This window comes from Mus musculus, chromosome 11 (genome assembly GCF_000001635.26).
Source record: "Mus musculus strain C57BL/6J chromosome 11, GRCm38.p6 C57BL/6J".
NCBI lineage: Eukaryota > Metazoa > Chordata > Mammalia > Rodentia > Muridae > Mus > Mus musculus.
The window spans coordinates 80,339,778-80,355,986 of NC_000077.6; the positions used below are offsets into that span (position 1 = coordinate 80,339,778).

Below are 16,209 nucleotides of genomic sequence, written 5' to 3' on the forward strand. Positions count from 1 at the left end.
GGGTGTGGGAGAGCAGGCCTGAGTGTGAGACTAGGGTGGGTGTGGGAGAACAGGCCTGAGTGTGAGGGTTTGGGGTGTGTTCCCCTTTACACACACAGCTCAGTCTGCTGGGGGCTGGAGTGCTGGGGGCTGCCTCACATGGCCCTTCTAAGTGGGTCATCCTCTATCAATTCTGTCTTTCCTCAGACACAGCTATTCCTCTGAAATCTGCCTCCTCCCCCTCCTCCCCCTGCCCCAATTCCTCTCAGCTGGAGAAGGAAATACTGACCTTCTCCCTCCCATTCCTGCAAGAAAGGGATGGGGACAGGGGTGGTGGGGGGTGGTGAGCGAGCACAGTAGAAAAAGAAGAAGGCAGGAGTTTATGATGGTCTGCCCACTCCTGCCTCGTGGGAAGCAGCTGTGGTACCCCAGAAGGTCTGGTGATGAGGACAGTCCACTCAGCACTGAAGGGTAGGCCACAGGCACCCAAGGACCTGAGAAACAGTTCTGGTCAGTTTACACTTCTGTCTGGTGAGCAGCCCCTGGACATGGAGATAGCAGTTCCATTGGAGACCTTCATGCCTTTCCAGAAGAAAGCAGCTCCCTGCCTGCCTCCTGGGAGCTGATAGTCCTTGGAGCTTAATATAATGTACTTCCAAATCCCCCTAATAATCTAGGGACTGCTTTTACCTTTAGCTCAATGTTGAGAAATGGCACACAAGGCCAGACTGGTCTATACATTGAGTTCTAGGACAGCCAGGGCTACATAGAGAGACCCTGTTTTTAAAAAGTACCATATCTGTGACTGAGGAGTGGTTAAATATTAGCAATTTCATATCCCTTAACCTAATAGATACACTGTTGATTTACTTTCAAAATGAGGGTGGAGTGTTCATTCACTAGACAGTATCTCATCAGAGTAAACGGTAGAAAAACTATGGATTTGACAGTCAGGAAGTCTGGATCTGAGAGCCATTTGATGGCTGGGCCTGTCACTCTGAGCTCCTGGGGCTCCCATTGCTGTCATAAGGTAGTTGTTAGATAGATGTGAACAAACAAGCCAGAGCGTGCTTTCCATGGCGGTGAGAACCTGCGTGCACATATGCATGCATACTGTACATGGAACTTATCACACTTATGTTTTATTTTGTGGGGAAAGACGAGGGTGCATATGCGCCCTGGTGCAATGTGAATATCAAAGGACGACTTTTGAGAGACAACTCCTTCTTCCTCATGCTTCCCCAGGATTGAGCTCAGGCTTGCTGACAGATGCCATTTCCTACTGAGCCATCTTGCCAGCGTTGTATGTGATTATTTAACGTATGAATTACACTTCATATCTACAGACAGAGATCAAAAAAATGTGTGATTAAAGCTTCTGCTATATCCCAGAAAAATGTGTAGCCCTTCTGTTCTCAGGACTAGCTGTTAAATTTGAGATATTTTTTTGCCCTACATAAAAGTATGTCTTATGGTTGTGGTAGTACACACCTGTAATCCTCCCATTTGGAAGGCTTAGGCAGGAGGATCAAGAGTTCAAGGCCAGCCTGGGCTACATAGAAAAAACATGTCTCAAAAGCAAAACCAGGATCTGAGAAGGTGGCTCGGTAGGTAAGGGGTTGACTGCACCAGCCTGAGAATCTGAATCCAGGCGCTAGGACCACGCAGAGCTGGGTGTGGTAGCGTACCCAGCATCCCTTTAAGGAGATGGACTATGAGACAAGTCAATCGCCAGAAGCTCATGAACCAGCTAGTCTGGAAAATGCAGTAGCAAACAGTAAAGACCCTGTCTAAGCAATGTGGAAGAGGTTGTCCTTGACCGTCACATCTGCACCTTGGCACACCTGTCTTCACTCACACTCAGACATACAGAATCACACACATAGATACACACATACACATGGGCACACAAACAATTAGTTTAATAGACCCTGAATGTGTGTGTGTGTGTGTGTGTGTGTGTGTGTGTGTGTGTGTGTGTGTGAGAGAGAGAGAGAGAGAGAGAGAGAGATTTTTAAAAACTTCCAATTGACACCAAAGAATTAAAGTCAGAAACCATTCCAGCCAAAGATGTGGCTCACAAAAAGGCTTTCAATCAAGACTTCTTATTTTAAACACTGAAAATAGAAAGATCCACCTGATGGAATAATTTATTAATTGCCTGCTGGGCCCATAACCCACAGTTCCATTTCTAAATATGCAAGCTATTTACTTATACGTTGCTGTGTGTTCCATGTTTTCCAAAAATATTTGAGAAGCAAATCTTTGCAAACTGAATTTCATTGTCAAAGCTCAAGAAAGATAGCTGCTAAAACAAAGAAAAAACCTCTGCCCTAAGGTTTATGTAATTAAGTGAATAGCCTCTTGTAGGAGAGATAAACCATGCCTGGTTTATGTGCCATGCTTTCATGGTGTGTGTGATTGTGTATGTGTGTATTTGTGTGTGTGTGTGTGTGTGTGTGTGTGTGTGTGATTATGTGTGTATGATTGTGTTTGTGTGTGTGATTGTCTGAGTGTGTGATATTGTATGTGTGTGATTGTGTGTGATAGTGTGTGTGTGATTGTGTTTGTGTGTATGTGATTATGTGTGTATATGTATGATTTTGTGTGTTTATGTGCGAGTAATTTTGTGTGTGTGTGTGTGTGTGTGTGTGTGTGTGTGTGTGCGTTGTACTGAGCATTGAACCCAGGGCCTCACACACGCTAGGCAAGTGCTTTTAATTGGGTGAACATGATATGAGGGAGACTGGTACCCTACTTGTTCTGTGGCTGTGAGAGAGACTGGAATTGGAGGGCCTGTGAGAGGTCTGGTTTCCCAGGGGCCTGAGCTCTTCCACACTTAGAGCAGAGGCAGCGCCTGCTGTGTGAGACTCCTCTCCTGGTGTTCCAAGGCACTCATTTCCTGGAGGGAATAATGGGTCTGTAAAAATAAGAAGCTGAAGGGCAGCGAAGACTGTAATTTAACCCCTTCACTGCTGGGAGATTGGAATTCCCTCAGCTCCCTGAGCAGCTGGGTAGAGAAGAAAGGCAGACAAAATGTTTCACAATCTCTTAGAGAGTGGCTGTGAACTGGGAGAGGGAGGGAGTAACATATGGAATTGATATGGAAGGGTGAACTCATCATGTTTTTCCAGGGTCTGGATTAGACTGAGATTTTACATTATACTAAGATTAGACTTTGATAGGATGCCCATAACATATAATTACTATTTTATGCTTGTTAATTCATTTCATTCTTTACAATCATCTGATAAAGTTGGTGATTGACATAGGGACTGTTTGTGTCAAATTCACAAACAAGGACACTGGAGAAAAGGGAGTTAAGAGCTGGCAAGATGGCTCAGCGGGTAAGAGCACCAACTGTGCTTTTGAAGGTCTTGAGTTCAAGTCCCAGCAACCACATGGTGGTTCACAATCACCCATAATAATGAGATCTGACGCCCTCTTTTGGTGTGCCTGAAGACAGTTACAGTGTACTTATATATAATAATAAATAAATCTTTGGGCAGAGCAAGCAGGGACTGACCGAGCAGAGTTGACTGGAGTTAGCAGAGGTCCTAAAAATTCAATCCCCAACAACTACATGACGGCTCACAACCATCTGTACAGCTACAGTGTGCTCACATACATAAAATAAATAAATAAATCTTTAAAAAATGGGGGGGAGTTAGGAGCCTCCCCAGTGATGTCTATTCTTGATCTGACACAGCCATTATTACTTTCTGTGTGCCTCCACCTCTGCTTTATGTAGTGCCCAGGGCTTTGTGCATGCGAGGGAAGCACTCTACAACTGAGCTATATGCTCAGCCCCGAATAGTGTTCTTTAAGGCTGATCCCAGATGAAGAACAGAAGGAGCATAGAGGCAGAAGACCTCCGCAAGGGAAGACAGCTGAGATATTCTAACTCACTCTACCTGACTATGTCTCAAGACCCAGTGGAAGAGACCACGTCTTCATATGCAACATTGAGACCATGCACATACCTGAAATCCAAGCAGTTGCAGGGCCAAAGCACGAGAATCACAGTTAGAAGCCAGCCTGGCTATATAGCAAGAACGTATCTCAGCCTGGGCTGTCCTGGGACTTACTCTGTAGACCAAGCTGGCCTCAAACTCACAGAAATCCGCCTACTTCTTCCTCATGAGTGCTGGGATTAAAGACATGTGCCAGCCGGGCATGGTGGCGCACACCTTTAATCCCAGCACTCGGGAGGCAGAGGCAGGTGGATTTCTGAGTTTGAGGCCAGCCTGGTCTACAAAGTGAGCTCCAGGACAGCCAGGGCTATACAGAGAAACCCTGTCTCGAAAAACCAAAAAAAAAAAAAAAAAAAAAGACATGTGCCACCACTACCCAGTCAGAATTTACTTTTTAATAAATCATTTTCCTTTCTTCCATCCCTGCCTCCTTCTTTCTTCTTTTTCCTGGGACTAGAACTCAGGGTCTTATACTTGCTAAGGAAGCTCTCCTGCCATTCCACCTCCTTCCCACCCCATGTAACCTTTACATGTACAGTCCGGCCATCACATGTGGTCACACTCCTGGGCAGCAGACAACACCATGCCATCTACAAAGCTTTTTTTTTTATATATCTGAAACTGAAGCATGAGCCTGTGATCATAGCATCTGAAGGTCACGTGGCCTACCACCTTCTGGCTGCAGGAGGAACGAGGTCCACCTCAGGGATTGGGTTCCTGGGTCCATGAGAAGCACTGACCCCTGTTTTGTTCCCTGTCTCTGTGGTAAGATGCTTTGATAGGGGCTGGAGAGATGGCTCAGCAGGTAAGAGCACTGACTGCTCTTCCAAAGGTCCTGAGTTCAAATCCCATCAACCACAAGATGGATCACAACCATCTGTAATGAGATCTGACTCCCTCTTCTGGTGTGTCTGAAGTCAGCTACAGTGTACTTATCTATAATAATAAATACATCTTTAAAAAAAAAGATGCTTTGATAGACACTAGAAGTCCCAGTTTTACCCTGCCATTTGCTTCTAAAGAGACTCCAACAAGCAGATGTTAGACTTTGTCGTTTAAGAGGGCTGTGTGCCGCCCACCTCCATAGTGAAGGGGGCTGGTTGTGGACTGGGTCTCAATGTGCTTCGTGTTGCGGGTCTGGGACTTGGTATCTTCCAGCCTTCCAAACTGATCCTCCTCCTCCTCCTCCTCCTCCTCCTCCCCCCTCTCTTTTTCCTCTTCCTTCTCCCCTACCTCCTAGTCTTCTTTAACTCTGAAAGATTTTAAGTTTATTGAATACAGAACACTTGTTATTTACAAAGCAATTAGCAAAATAACTTACTAGACAGTACATTTTAAAATCCTTTAGAGATGTTTTATCTTATTCACTTCTGTGTCTGGGGCTGAGCAATGTGTGTACCATGCTGCATGTGCAGCGGTTAAGGGGCAGCTTGCAGGAATCACTTCTCTTCCCTCTGTAGGTCCCGGGGAACAGATTTAGCTTATACTTGGCAGCAAGCCATCTAGCCAGCCAAGTAATATATTTTTTAAAAATAACTATAATTGTGCATTTGATTTTTTGTTTTGTTTTGTTTTGTTTTTTCAAGACAGGGCTTCTCTATGTACCCCTGTCCTGTCCTGGAACTCACTCTGTAAACCAGGCTGACCTTGAACTCGGAGATCCACCTGCCTCTGCCTCCTGAGTGCTGGGGTTAACAGCTTGCTTTTCTACCTCTGCTTTTCTGTCCTCCCTCCCTCCCTTCCTTCTTTCCTTCCTTCCCTCCTCTTCCTTCTCCTCCTCCTCCTCTTCCTCCTCCTTTCTTCCTCTCCTCCTCTCCTCCTCCTCCTTCTTTTGGTTAGGAACCCTTTCTTTATCTTAAGAAAATGAAACTCAGGGGCTGGTGAGATTGCTCAGCGGTTAAGAGCGCCGGCTGCTCTCCCAGAGGTCCCGAGTTCAAGTCCCAGCAACTACACAGTGGCTCACAACCATCTGTAATGGGATCCAATGCCCTCTTCTGGTGTGTCTGAAGACAGTGACAGTGTACCCACATACATGAAATAAATAAATCTTTTTAAAAAAAGAAACTGAAACTCTTAGAAGTTATGGCTTGTTCACAGCATTAAGACAGAATACTTCCAGCAAGTTCTGATTAAGAAAAAGGAAATTTTCTCTGCAGTTTTTCCAAGGCTTGCTTCTTCCACTTCCCTACTACTTGGGGCCCCTGTGAAGTTTACAATGTCCTGGAGCAGGGCCTGGGACAGCCAATGGGGCAGACTGAATGGATGGGAGGGAACCAAAGTCCCTGGCTATGCCTAGTTTCCTCTTTAGCCAGGCAGAGCCCAGGCTCACCTCCACTGTGTGTGCATGCGTCTGTGTAAGTGGAATTGTGCTTTGAGTGCTCCGCAGAGGAGCCCCTCAGAAGAACCCCACGGAGGAGTCTTTTGTACAAAGAAAAATCCTTTTGTAAGGTGAATAATTGTATTCTGTTTATTTGCTCTGGAGGCTTAGGGTTTTTTGAGATTTTCTGGGGAGAGAGAGGCCTGTTTGAAGGCCATCTGGCCACTCCTCTGCTCGAGCTCACGCCTCAGGTGCTGAAGCCTCATTTGGTACCTCAGTGACAAGAAACCCATGATCCACACAGCAGGCCCTTAGGTTTGTGCATGTTAGAGATGGACTTGTCTGGAACACAAGCAGTGTTTGCACATTGTCGTGGCTCAGCTTGAGACTCGACCACAGTGAACGTGACCCCTCCTGGGTTGGAGGGTTGGAGGCTCCTGTGGTCCTCACTCATTCTTCACGGGCATGATTCTTACCCTGATGGTTCCAGGTTGACCCTGCTAGGTGTCCTGTTCCACATTTCTTGTCTCCCAGGGGCCACAGCAAAGAGTCCAGATCTCAAGGAGTTCACTGTCGGAGGTGGATCTACATGCTGTGTAGACCTGGGATAATCTCACCATTGTCGGAAATCTTAAAGCCATGCTGGAATGGTCTATCCCTAAGCCCTAGCCCTCACTCAGCACTTCCTGGAGTGGCTTCTTTTCAAGTCTTTTCAAGTCTCTTACCTAAGGGGTGGGGTCTGATCCCAAACTGACAGAACTCTCTCCCTTTCCTCTAGAACTGGTCAGGCATGAAGTGCCAGTTCAAGCTGCTGCGGATGGCTGTGGCCTTGATCTGTAGTGAGTATGGCTGAGCCTTCAGGGACGGGTGAGGGGGATGTGTGTGGAGGGGAGAGGGGGATGTGTGTGGAGGAGTGAGGGGGATGTGTGTGGAGGGGTGAGGGGGACTGTGTGGAGGAGTGAGGGGGATGTGTGTGGAGGGGTGAGGGGGACTGTGTGGAGGGGTGAGGGGGATGTGTGTGGAGGAGTGAGGGGGATGTGTGTGGAGGGGTGAGGGGGACTGTGTGGAGGAGTGAGGGGGATGTGTGTGGAGGGGTGAGGGGGACTGTGTGGAGGGGTGAGGGGGATGTGTGTGTACAGGCTCTGTCCTTACCCTTCAAGAGCCGGTAGTAAAGTGAGGCCTATCAGTAATGTGGCCACAGCAGGGACGTTCTGAGAAAACCTTTCTCTTCATATTGCTTGATACTTCTTAACCTTTTTTTGTTTTGTTTTTTGAGAGAGGGCCTTATGTAGTCCATGTTGGCCTTGAACTCACTAAATAGCCAAGGATGGCCTTGAACTTTTGATCCGTCTTTCTTCACTTCTCACATGCTGGGATTTAGGCTTCTGTCACCGCACTGGTTTTTCTATGGAGCTAGGATTTGTGTGTCCTGGGCAAGCACTCTACCAACTGAACCACATCACCCAGACCCTTCCTAAATTTTAAAAAATGGTTTTTATTTCATGTATATGTATGTGTTGTCTGTCTGTATGTCTGTGAACCACATCTATGTCTTGTGCCCAAGGAGGTCAGAATAGGACATCAAATCCCCTAGAACTGGAGTAATAGAAAGTTAGGAGCCGTCATGTAGGTGCTGGGAATTGAACCTGGGTCCTCTGCAATAGCAACAGATACTCTTCACCACTGAGCCGTCTCTCACAGCCTCACTTCTTAAACTTTTTTTATAGACATGCCTTTAACCCCAGTCCCTGGGAGGCAGAGACAGACAGACAGATCTACAGAGCTAGTTCCAGAATAGCTAGGGCTACAGAGAGAAACCTTCTCTCCAAATCCAAACCAAACCAAAAACCAAACAACAACAACATCAAGAGCAGCATACTTGTAACGGCTAAGCTATCTCTCCAGCTCCAAGAGGATTGAGTTTTGAGGCCAACTTGGACTACTAAAATATTATCTTCAGGCTGCTCTCCAGCCCCCCCCCCCCACTTCTGCCAAAAACAAAACAAAAAGAAATGCTTTCCATTTTAGTAGAGTCACAGACCGTAGTGACACCTATGTGCAGCTTGTGCTGGGACCTTAGTCAGGACAGGTCATTTGTACTGGCTGAGAAGCCTAAACATAAAGACTAGCTGTATTCAGCAACTGACCAAGTGTAAGAGGATATGTAAGCTTTGTGGTTCACACCTTTAATCCCAGCACATGATAGGCTAAGGGAAGTGGAACTCTGTAAATACAAGGCTACTGTGGTCCACATAACCAATTCCAGGTCAGTCATATATAGTGAGGCTCTGTAGAGCTGGTCTTTACTACTTTGTGGGTTCTTTTTCCCACGCTCCCTGGTTTCCTCCTGTCCCCTATTGTTTTTTTAAACAAAATAAATTATTTTAATCAAATATTGCAGAATATTTGATCATACTGTGAACCCAGAGATTGTGTTATTTACTAGAAAAACCTGTTTCTAGTGGTGTGGCTCAGCCTTTAGCATACTCCTTTAATCCCAAACAATGAAGGTAAAGTTAGTTTGTAGAAGGAAGCACCTATGTTTAAAAGCGATGTCTAATTGAGCATCAGACAAAGTGATGAATCAGAGAAAGATTTGACAGAAGAGGATCTGCCCAACTCCCCTGAGAAGAGAAGAAAGAGAGGCTACTTAAGGGAGAGCATCACTGAGAAAAAGAGAGAGGAGACAGTTTAACCAGGGACAGCTGTTCTGAGACAGGTTGCAGAGAAACAAGCTAGACACAGGTGAAGACATAATGAGCTAGAGAATGAAAAGGTGCCAGAAGATTAGAACAGGTTGCTAGGGGCTGGAGAGATGGCTCAGCGGTTAAGAGCACTGGCTGCTTTTTCCAGAGGTCCTGAGTTCAATTCCCAGCAACCACATGGTGGCTCACAACCATCTGTAATGGGATCTGACGCCTTCTTCCAGTGTGTCTGAAGACAGCTACAGTGAACTCATATAATTAAATTTAAAATAAATAAATCCTAAAAGAAATAAAAAAGAGCAGATTGCTAGAGGGCTGGAGAGATGGCTCAGCGGTTAAGAGCACTGGCTGCTTTTTTCCAGAGGTCCTGAGTTCAATTCCCAGCAACCACATGGTGGCTCACAACCATCTGTAATGGGATCTGACTCCTTCTTCTAGTGTGTCTGAAGACAGCTACAGTGAACTCATATAATTAAATTTAAAATAAATAAATCCTAAAAAAATAAAAAAGAGCAGATTGCTAGAGGGCTGGAGAGATGGCTTAGTGGTTAAAAGCCCTGACTGCTCTTCTGAAGGTCCTGAGTTCAAATCTCAGCAACCACATGGTGGCTCACAACCATCTGTAATGAGATCTGATACCCTCTTCTGGGGTGTCTGAAGACAGCTACAGTGTACTTACATATAATAATAAATAAATCTTTGGGCCAGAGATTAGCAGAGGTCCTGAGTTCAATTCCCAGCAACCACATGATGGCTCACAACCATCTGTACATCTACAGTGTACTGCATAAAATAAATAATAATAAAAAGGAACAGATTGCTAGAGCAGAGCAAAGAGTCTGTCTCGAGAGAGAGAGAGAGAGAGAGAGAGAGAGAGAGAGAAAGAGAGAGAGAGAGCAATTAATCAGCTTGGAGAGGAGTTTGAGCCAGGACAGCTGAGTTGAACTGGCCAGAGTTCAGAAAGAAGTAGAAAGAAAGTTTATTTGACAGTAAATCTCAGAGGCTGAAAACACTCTAAGCCTAGATAAGATTGTGTGGAGGCTAAAGTTTCCAGATTAGCAGATGGAGGTAGCCTTGGAGATGACAGGTGAATGAAAGATACTTTTGCATCCTATCTCTAGATAGGAGAAAAAGATGGATGGAGAGAGAGAGAGAGAGAGAGAGAGAGTGAGAGAGAGAGAACCCTGAATTTGAATCTAATTTTGTCTTGTTTCTTCTTTGAGCATGACTACAACAAACCACAACCAACCCTCCTCTCAGGGCTATATCAGGAATATATCATTTATATACCCTCGGAAACATTCCCAGAATTCCAAATGCCATACAACCGCAGAAACTATCTGCAGCGGTCAAAACCACACCTCTGCTAGAGCGTGAGGCAAATTATAGTCAGCTGCTGTGAACAGTCCAAAGCAACCCCCATTCCTACACCTGAGAATAAAACAGAAACACTTTCTAATATCAGTATTGTGTGTTTTATATGTAGTTTATTTTTATTGTATGTGCATTGGTGTTCTGCCTGCTTGTGTGTCTGTGTGAGGCATTAGATCCCTGGAACAGGAGTTACAGACAGAGGTGAGCTGCCATGTAGGTGCTGGGAATTAAACCTGGGTCCTCTGGAAGAACAGCCAGTGCTTTTTAACCACTGAACCATCTCTCCGGCCTTTCTTGTTTTGTTTGTTTGTTTGTTTGTTGTTTAAGAAACCAAAATTACAACTCTGTCTAAAAAGGTGGGGAGGGTGACAGTATGCCTGGCAGAGGTGACACAAGAATAGGCCTTAGTAGGCAAATGATCATGGCAGGAAAAACTGGGGCTTGGGACTGTGTGTACTTGTGAGAAGAAATAAAGCCAACGAGATCATAGGAGTTAGGTGATGGTGATCTTAAAGGCAAAGGCAGAAACCTCCATCCTGATACATACACTGAGAGGCCACGGAAGGCTTACCACAGGAGAGAGGCTGAAGGATATGACAGAGAGACATAGCTGCATTATGATGTCAAAAAATGGATTGAGGGGTTAGAGAGATGGCGTGGTGGTTAAGAGCACTTGCTTTGAAAGTAGGTGGATCTGAGTTCAAATCCCTACCACCCATGTAAGAAAAGCCAAGCATAGTAAGTATACTTGCCTGTAATCCTAGCATAGGGGCTGGCCAGCCAGCTTATTCTAAACAGTGAGCTGCAAGATTCAGGTTCAATTAGAGACCCCATTTTTAAAAACAAAAAGGGGGTGGGGTAGAGGGGCTAGAGAGATGGCTCAAGGGTTAAGAGCATTTGCTATTCTTGCAGAGGACCTGGGTTCAGTTCCAAGCACGCACACAACAGCTCACAACTATCTGTAACTCCATTTCCAGGGTATATGACACCCTCTTCTGGCATCTGTCTTAGGGTTTCATTGCTGTGTAGAGACACCATGACCAAGGCAACTCTTATAAAGGCCAACATTTAATTTGGGCTGGCTTACACTTTCAGAGGTTTAGTCCATTATCATTATGGCAGGAAGCATGGCAGCATCCAGGCAGGTGTAGTGTTGGAGGAGCTGAGAGCTCTACATCTTGATCAGAAGGAAACTATCTTCTGAAGGCAGGCAGAAGGAGGGTCTCTTCTTCCTTGGGTGGAGTTTGAACATTAGGTGCCCTCAAAGCCCGCCTACACAGTGACACACTTCTTCCAATAAGGCCACACCTCCTGAGCCAGGCAGTGGTGGCACACGCCTTTAATCCCAGCACTTGGGAGGCAGAGGCAGGCAGATTTCTGAGTTCGAGGCCAGCCTGGTCTACAGAGTGAGTTCCAGGACAGCCAGGGCTATACAGGGAAACCCTGTCTCAAAAAAAAAAAAAAACAAAACAAAACAAAAAAAAACAAAAAAAAACAAAAACAAAAAAACAAAAACAAAAAAAAACAAAATAAAAAACCAACTTTTTCTGGGGCTGGAGAGATGGCTCAGTGGTTAAGAGCACTCACTGCTCTTCCAGAACGTCCCAAGTTCAATTCCCAGCACCCACATATAAGCCCACACCTGTCTGTCTGATGTCCTCTGGTGTGCAGATATACAGACATGCAAAGTACCCAAATACATACATACATACATACACCTTTTTTTCCAATGATAAAAGCTGACACAGTGATGGAGGGGTGGAATCCATCATCTTTCACACTGTTTTTCTTAACTGGCTCCAGGAATAAGCTCAGCAGGAAAATGCCACCAGGTTGGCATGGCTGAGCCAGGCCCCACTGCTCCTTTTCCCCCCTCTGCTGGCTGTCCTTGGAATTGCAGCTCTTTCTGAAGACACCTAGCAATCTATGGTTTAAGGTGGAAAGAGGCACTCTGGTACAAGAAGTGGTACAACATTGCCGTCAAAGGGCTGTCTTTTAATCTGCCAGACTTGCCTTGGTTTGCCAGTCTGTAAAATAAGGATAATACCTTCTCTCTCAGGGACCAAAGAGATGGCTCAGTGGTTAAGAGTGCTGGCTGTTCTCCCAGAGCACCGAAGTTCAGGTTTCAGAATCCACACTGGGCAGCTCCCACAGACCTGTAATTCCAGCTCCAGCTCCAGGAGTTATGATGTGCTATTCTGACCTTAGCAACACACACACATACACACACACACACACTACACACGCATACACACAACGCACACGTGATGAAAACTTAAAAAGCAAAAAAAAAAAAAAAAAAAAAAATGTACTCTCAGCCTGACTTTATGGTCCATGTCTTTAATCCCAGGACCGGGGAGACAGATCTCTGTGAATTCAAGGACAGCCTTGACTACATTGAGTTTTAAGATATCTAGAACTCCATAGTAAGGCCCCATGTTGGAAAGAGGAAGGAAGGAAGGAAGGAAGGAAGGAAGGAAGGAAGGAAGGAAGGAAGCCAGGCAGGCAGGCAGGCAGTCTGTCCTTTTACCATGACTTGAGTACTGGGACACAGGATGGCACTATTGCCCAGCCCTGAAGTTCACAAAGGGAAGCACTGGTCCGTAGTGAAAGTGGAGCCTAGACTTAGCGCTCTTCCTTCTTTATCCTCATTCCCTCTCCATCCCTTTCTCCTGAGCACAAAGGTACTGGCTCTCAGGATTTTCTGGAGGTTTCTAAGTAACACGTGGAAACAATCTACAGAGTGTCATGTTCGGCGCACACAGAAGTTGTTGGCCATGTTCTACCTGTGCAGCCAGGCTCACCAATGCTGAGCCATTATACCAGTGGACAGATGAAAAAAAAATGTCCCGGCAATGTAGCATGACCACAGAGATACCAGGGCCTTCGGACAGAGCTGTGCCTTTCTTAGGGTCTCCTAGCAGAACTCCTCTCAACATTCAGGTGACAGGCCAAACATCTTCTCTTGAGACGCCCTGTCTGACATTTCCTCAAGAGGCCCTCTTGGGGATGCCCTGCCTTGTGCCCAGCTTGGATTTTTCTATTGTTTTTTTTTTGCCTCATTCCTGAAACTCTCAATGAAATGGCCTTGTGAGTGTAATTAATTGATGATTTATCGCCAAGCCCCATAGACTCTTGAGATAGTTTTGTCTCCCTGATTGCTGCCCTTGGCCTCATGACAGTGAATGAGTTAATGGACGCTGGGTGGCCAACCTGTGTGCCGGATCTCTCCCCAGCCCCTGCCGGGACCATGCTATGATGTGTCTCTGTCTCCTCCCTTTGCAGTGAGTATGGAGTTCGGAAGGGCTGTATGGCTCCGTTTCCACCCATCGGCTTATCCCCCGTGCCCCCACCCAAGCTTTGTGGCACACTTGGGTGGCGTGGCCGTGGGCATCACCCTGGGCGTGGTGGTTCTCAGAAATTACGAGCAGAGGCTGCAGGACCAGTCGCTGTGGTGGATCTTTGTGACCATGTACACCATCTTCGTGCTGTTTGCTGTCTTCTGGAACATCTTTGCCTACACACTGCTGGACTTGAAGCTGCCACCCGCCCCCTAAGGGACCAGAGGTCCAAGGCAGGGCGGGGAAACAGAAGCATCCCGAGAAAGTACCTGCATCTGCTTCTCATCTCCAATTCAGTGAAAGCAGGGAGAACCGGAGACTGTTGGAGCTGGGGGGTGCGTGTTGCTTTGAAAGGATGGTGGGGAGATGGATGTGGCTGCTGTCATCTTTCTAGGCTGGTCTGATGATATGGAGTCATGGGTAAGGTCTGAGGCAGGGTAAGAGTGGCTGTCCCTGTGGCTTGGGCTTGTCCCATGCATTCCCTCTCACTGCCACAGAGTGAGCAAATAGCCCTCTTCCCTAGTCTCCACCTGGAGAGACACAGAGAAGTTCTGAGGATAGCCACAGCCAGGCTTGCCACGGCCCAGAGGTGACTGTAGGCTAGGCCACATTCTCTTTGCAGCTCAAGGTCTGGTGCTCTGGCAATGGATGTGATGGCTTTGATCCGGGGGAGCCCAGAGCAAGCCAGGCTCCAGTCCTGTCAGTGGTGCTATGGCATTGCTCCTAGGGCTGGGCAGGGAGATGCTATAAGCTCCAGGCCTTTTTCTTGCCCTAGGGGAGGGCCCTGTGCTGAGGTAATGACTTTCTTCATCCCAGGTTCCCCCAAGAGAGTTCCAGGACGGTTTCTTCTTCCTGCCTGTAGTCACGAGTCAGCATTCCAGACCATCGCTCTGCATCCATGCCCTATCTGGACTGTGGGGTCTCTTCTTTCCTTTCTACTGCCCTGACCCTACTTTGTGCCTCTCTCTTTGGGTGTGGAGACAGGGTTTTGTGTGTGTGTGTGTGTGTGTGTGTGTGTGTGTGTGTGTGTGTGCAATGTCAGGCAAGTCAGAAGCTGCAGAGGGAAGAAGTGGGAGACAATGTACACAAGAGGATATCTACAGGGGATTTCTGGAATGGGTAGCAGCAGTGTGCTCTCCAGTGCTCGCTCAGTGGCCTTGCCTTTAGCATCATGCACCCCCTTTCCCATCTTGCCCTCCCAAACACCTGCTGAGCACCACTGACTGGTGGAAAAACTGTCGAGCTAGAGGGAAGACCAAAGCACTACCAGACATTTGAGAGAAAACTCTCAGCTGTATTCTTCTGGTTCTCTTGGGGGTAGCTTTTGTGTCTGTACTGCCGCCTGTAGAAGGAAGTCTTTGGGATGAAAGAAAGCCCAGGACAGTGATACTGTGGCCATCTCTCCATGTGAATTAGTGGGACAAGAAGCTGTAGTAAAATATATTTTGGTGGAAAACGTAGCCTCTGAGAAGAATTGGGGAAGCTTGGGTGAGGGAATGTCCCCAGTGAGAGCAGCTGAGGGTTAGATGGCTCCATCTACAGGGACTTGGAAGTACTCTTACAGGGAAGTGAGATTGGGGGGCGTGGCCTTGTGCTGTCCATACCCCAGCAGCCTGGGATGCCACATCAGGTGTTTGGCAAGGTAACTGTAGACTCAGAGCCCAGTGCCTCTGCTCCTCTGAGACAGTCTACTCAGGCTGGCACGAGACGCTTCTGGGGACCCTAAGTGGAGGCTGTGAGGCAGGTGACCTTTATAGGGACTTTCAGCCCCTGGGATAAGGAACCACAGGTCTGAGATTGGAGGGAGGCAGGAGGATGAGAACTGCTCCTGGTCCTCTCACCATCCCAGCAATACCTCCCAGCTCATCTCCATTCTCCTGAGTCCCTCAGCCCTTCCTCTCTCCAATGTGGCCACCCATCAGGGCTGGGAGTCACTCCTCATGCTGGAGGCTGTAGGTTGGCCTCAAAGGCTGGGGAATCCCCAAACAGCAGCTATGTAGACTAGCTTGCATTTAAAGGGGAGAAGACTCATGGAAACCAGACAAGGGAAAACGGGCTTTCAAAAAAAGAGGAATTTCTCTTTAATGATACCATTCATCACTTGATTTTTTTTTTTTTAATTAGGAGAAGCTCCCTAACCGGGCTCTTTAAATTCTGCATTTCCATGTGAACCATTCTTGCCTAGAGCATTAGTGGAGGCATCGCTCACCGAACCCAGATCTTCCTCTAGTGTCCAATTCAGTTTGCAGATAATGAGGTTTACCCAGTGCTGTGTGCTTCCCAGGGCTGGCTGCAAATCGTTGACTCTCCTCTGCCTTAAAAACAGTGCCCGTCAGTGAGCTGCCCTCCCAGGACTAAGTGAAAATCAAAACACTAGCCGCGACGTTGGTTTCTAGATATTTTTGTATTGTGTACATTCTGTATATTTTTGTTGTAACATATTATTTGAGCACAGATTCCATTAAAGATTTTTTTAAGCTGTTGGTTATTCAGGGAGTGACCTCAAGGGCTGCCATGCT

General features: G+C 46.8%; 1 protein-coding gene across 9 annotated transcripts in view; it reads left to right on the plus strand.

Annotated features, from left to right (window-relative positions):
• The window catches only part of Rhbdl3 (rhomboid like 3), a 55,516-nt gene extending 39,307 nt beyond the window's left edge, over positions 1-16,209 (plus strand). For 6 of the 9 annotated variants that reach the window (XM_006533326.4, XM_006533331.3, XM_011249021.2 and 3 more), the window contains 2 exons: positions 7,049-7,109; positions 13,635-16,190. In XM_006533326.4, coding sequence (XP_006533389.1) covers positions 7,049-7,109; positions 13,635-14,094 — 521 coding nt within the window. In that variant the 3' untranslated portion in view covers positions 14,095-16,190. Of the gene's footprint in view, positions 1-7,048; positions 7,110-13,634 lie in introns of all 9 variants that reach the window. The other 3 variants (XM_006533327.3, XM_006533329.3, NM_139228.3) reach the window with 2 other exon arrangements.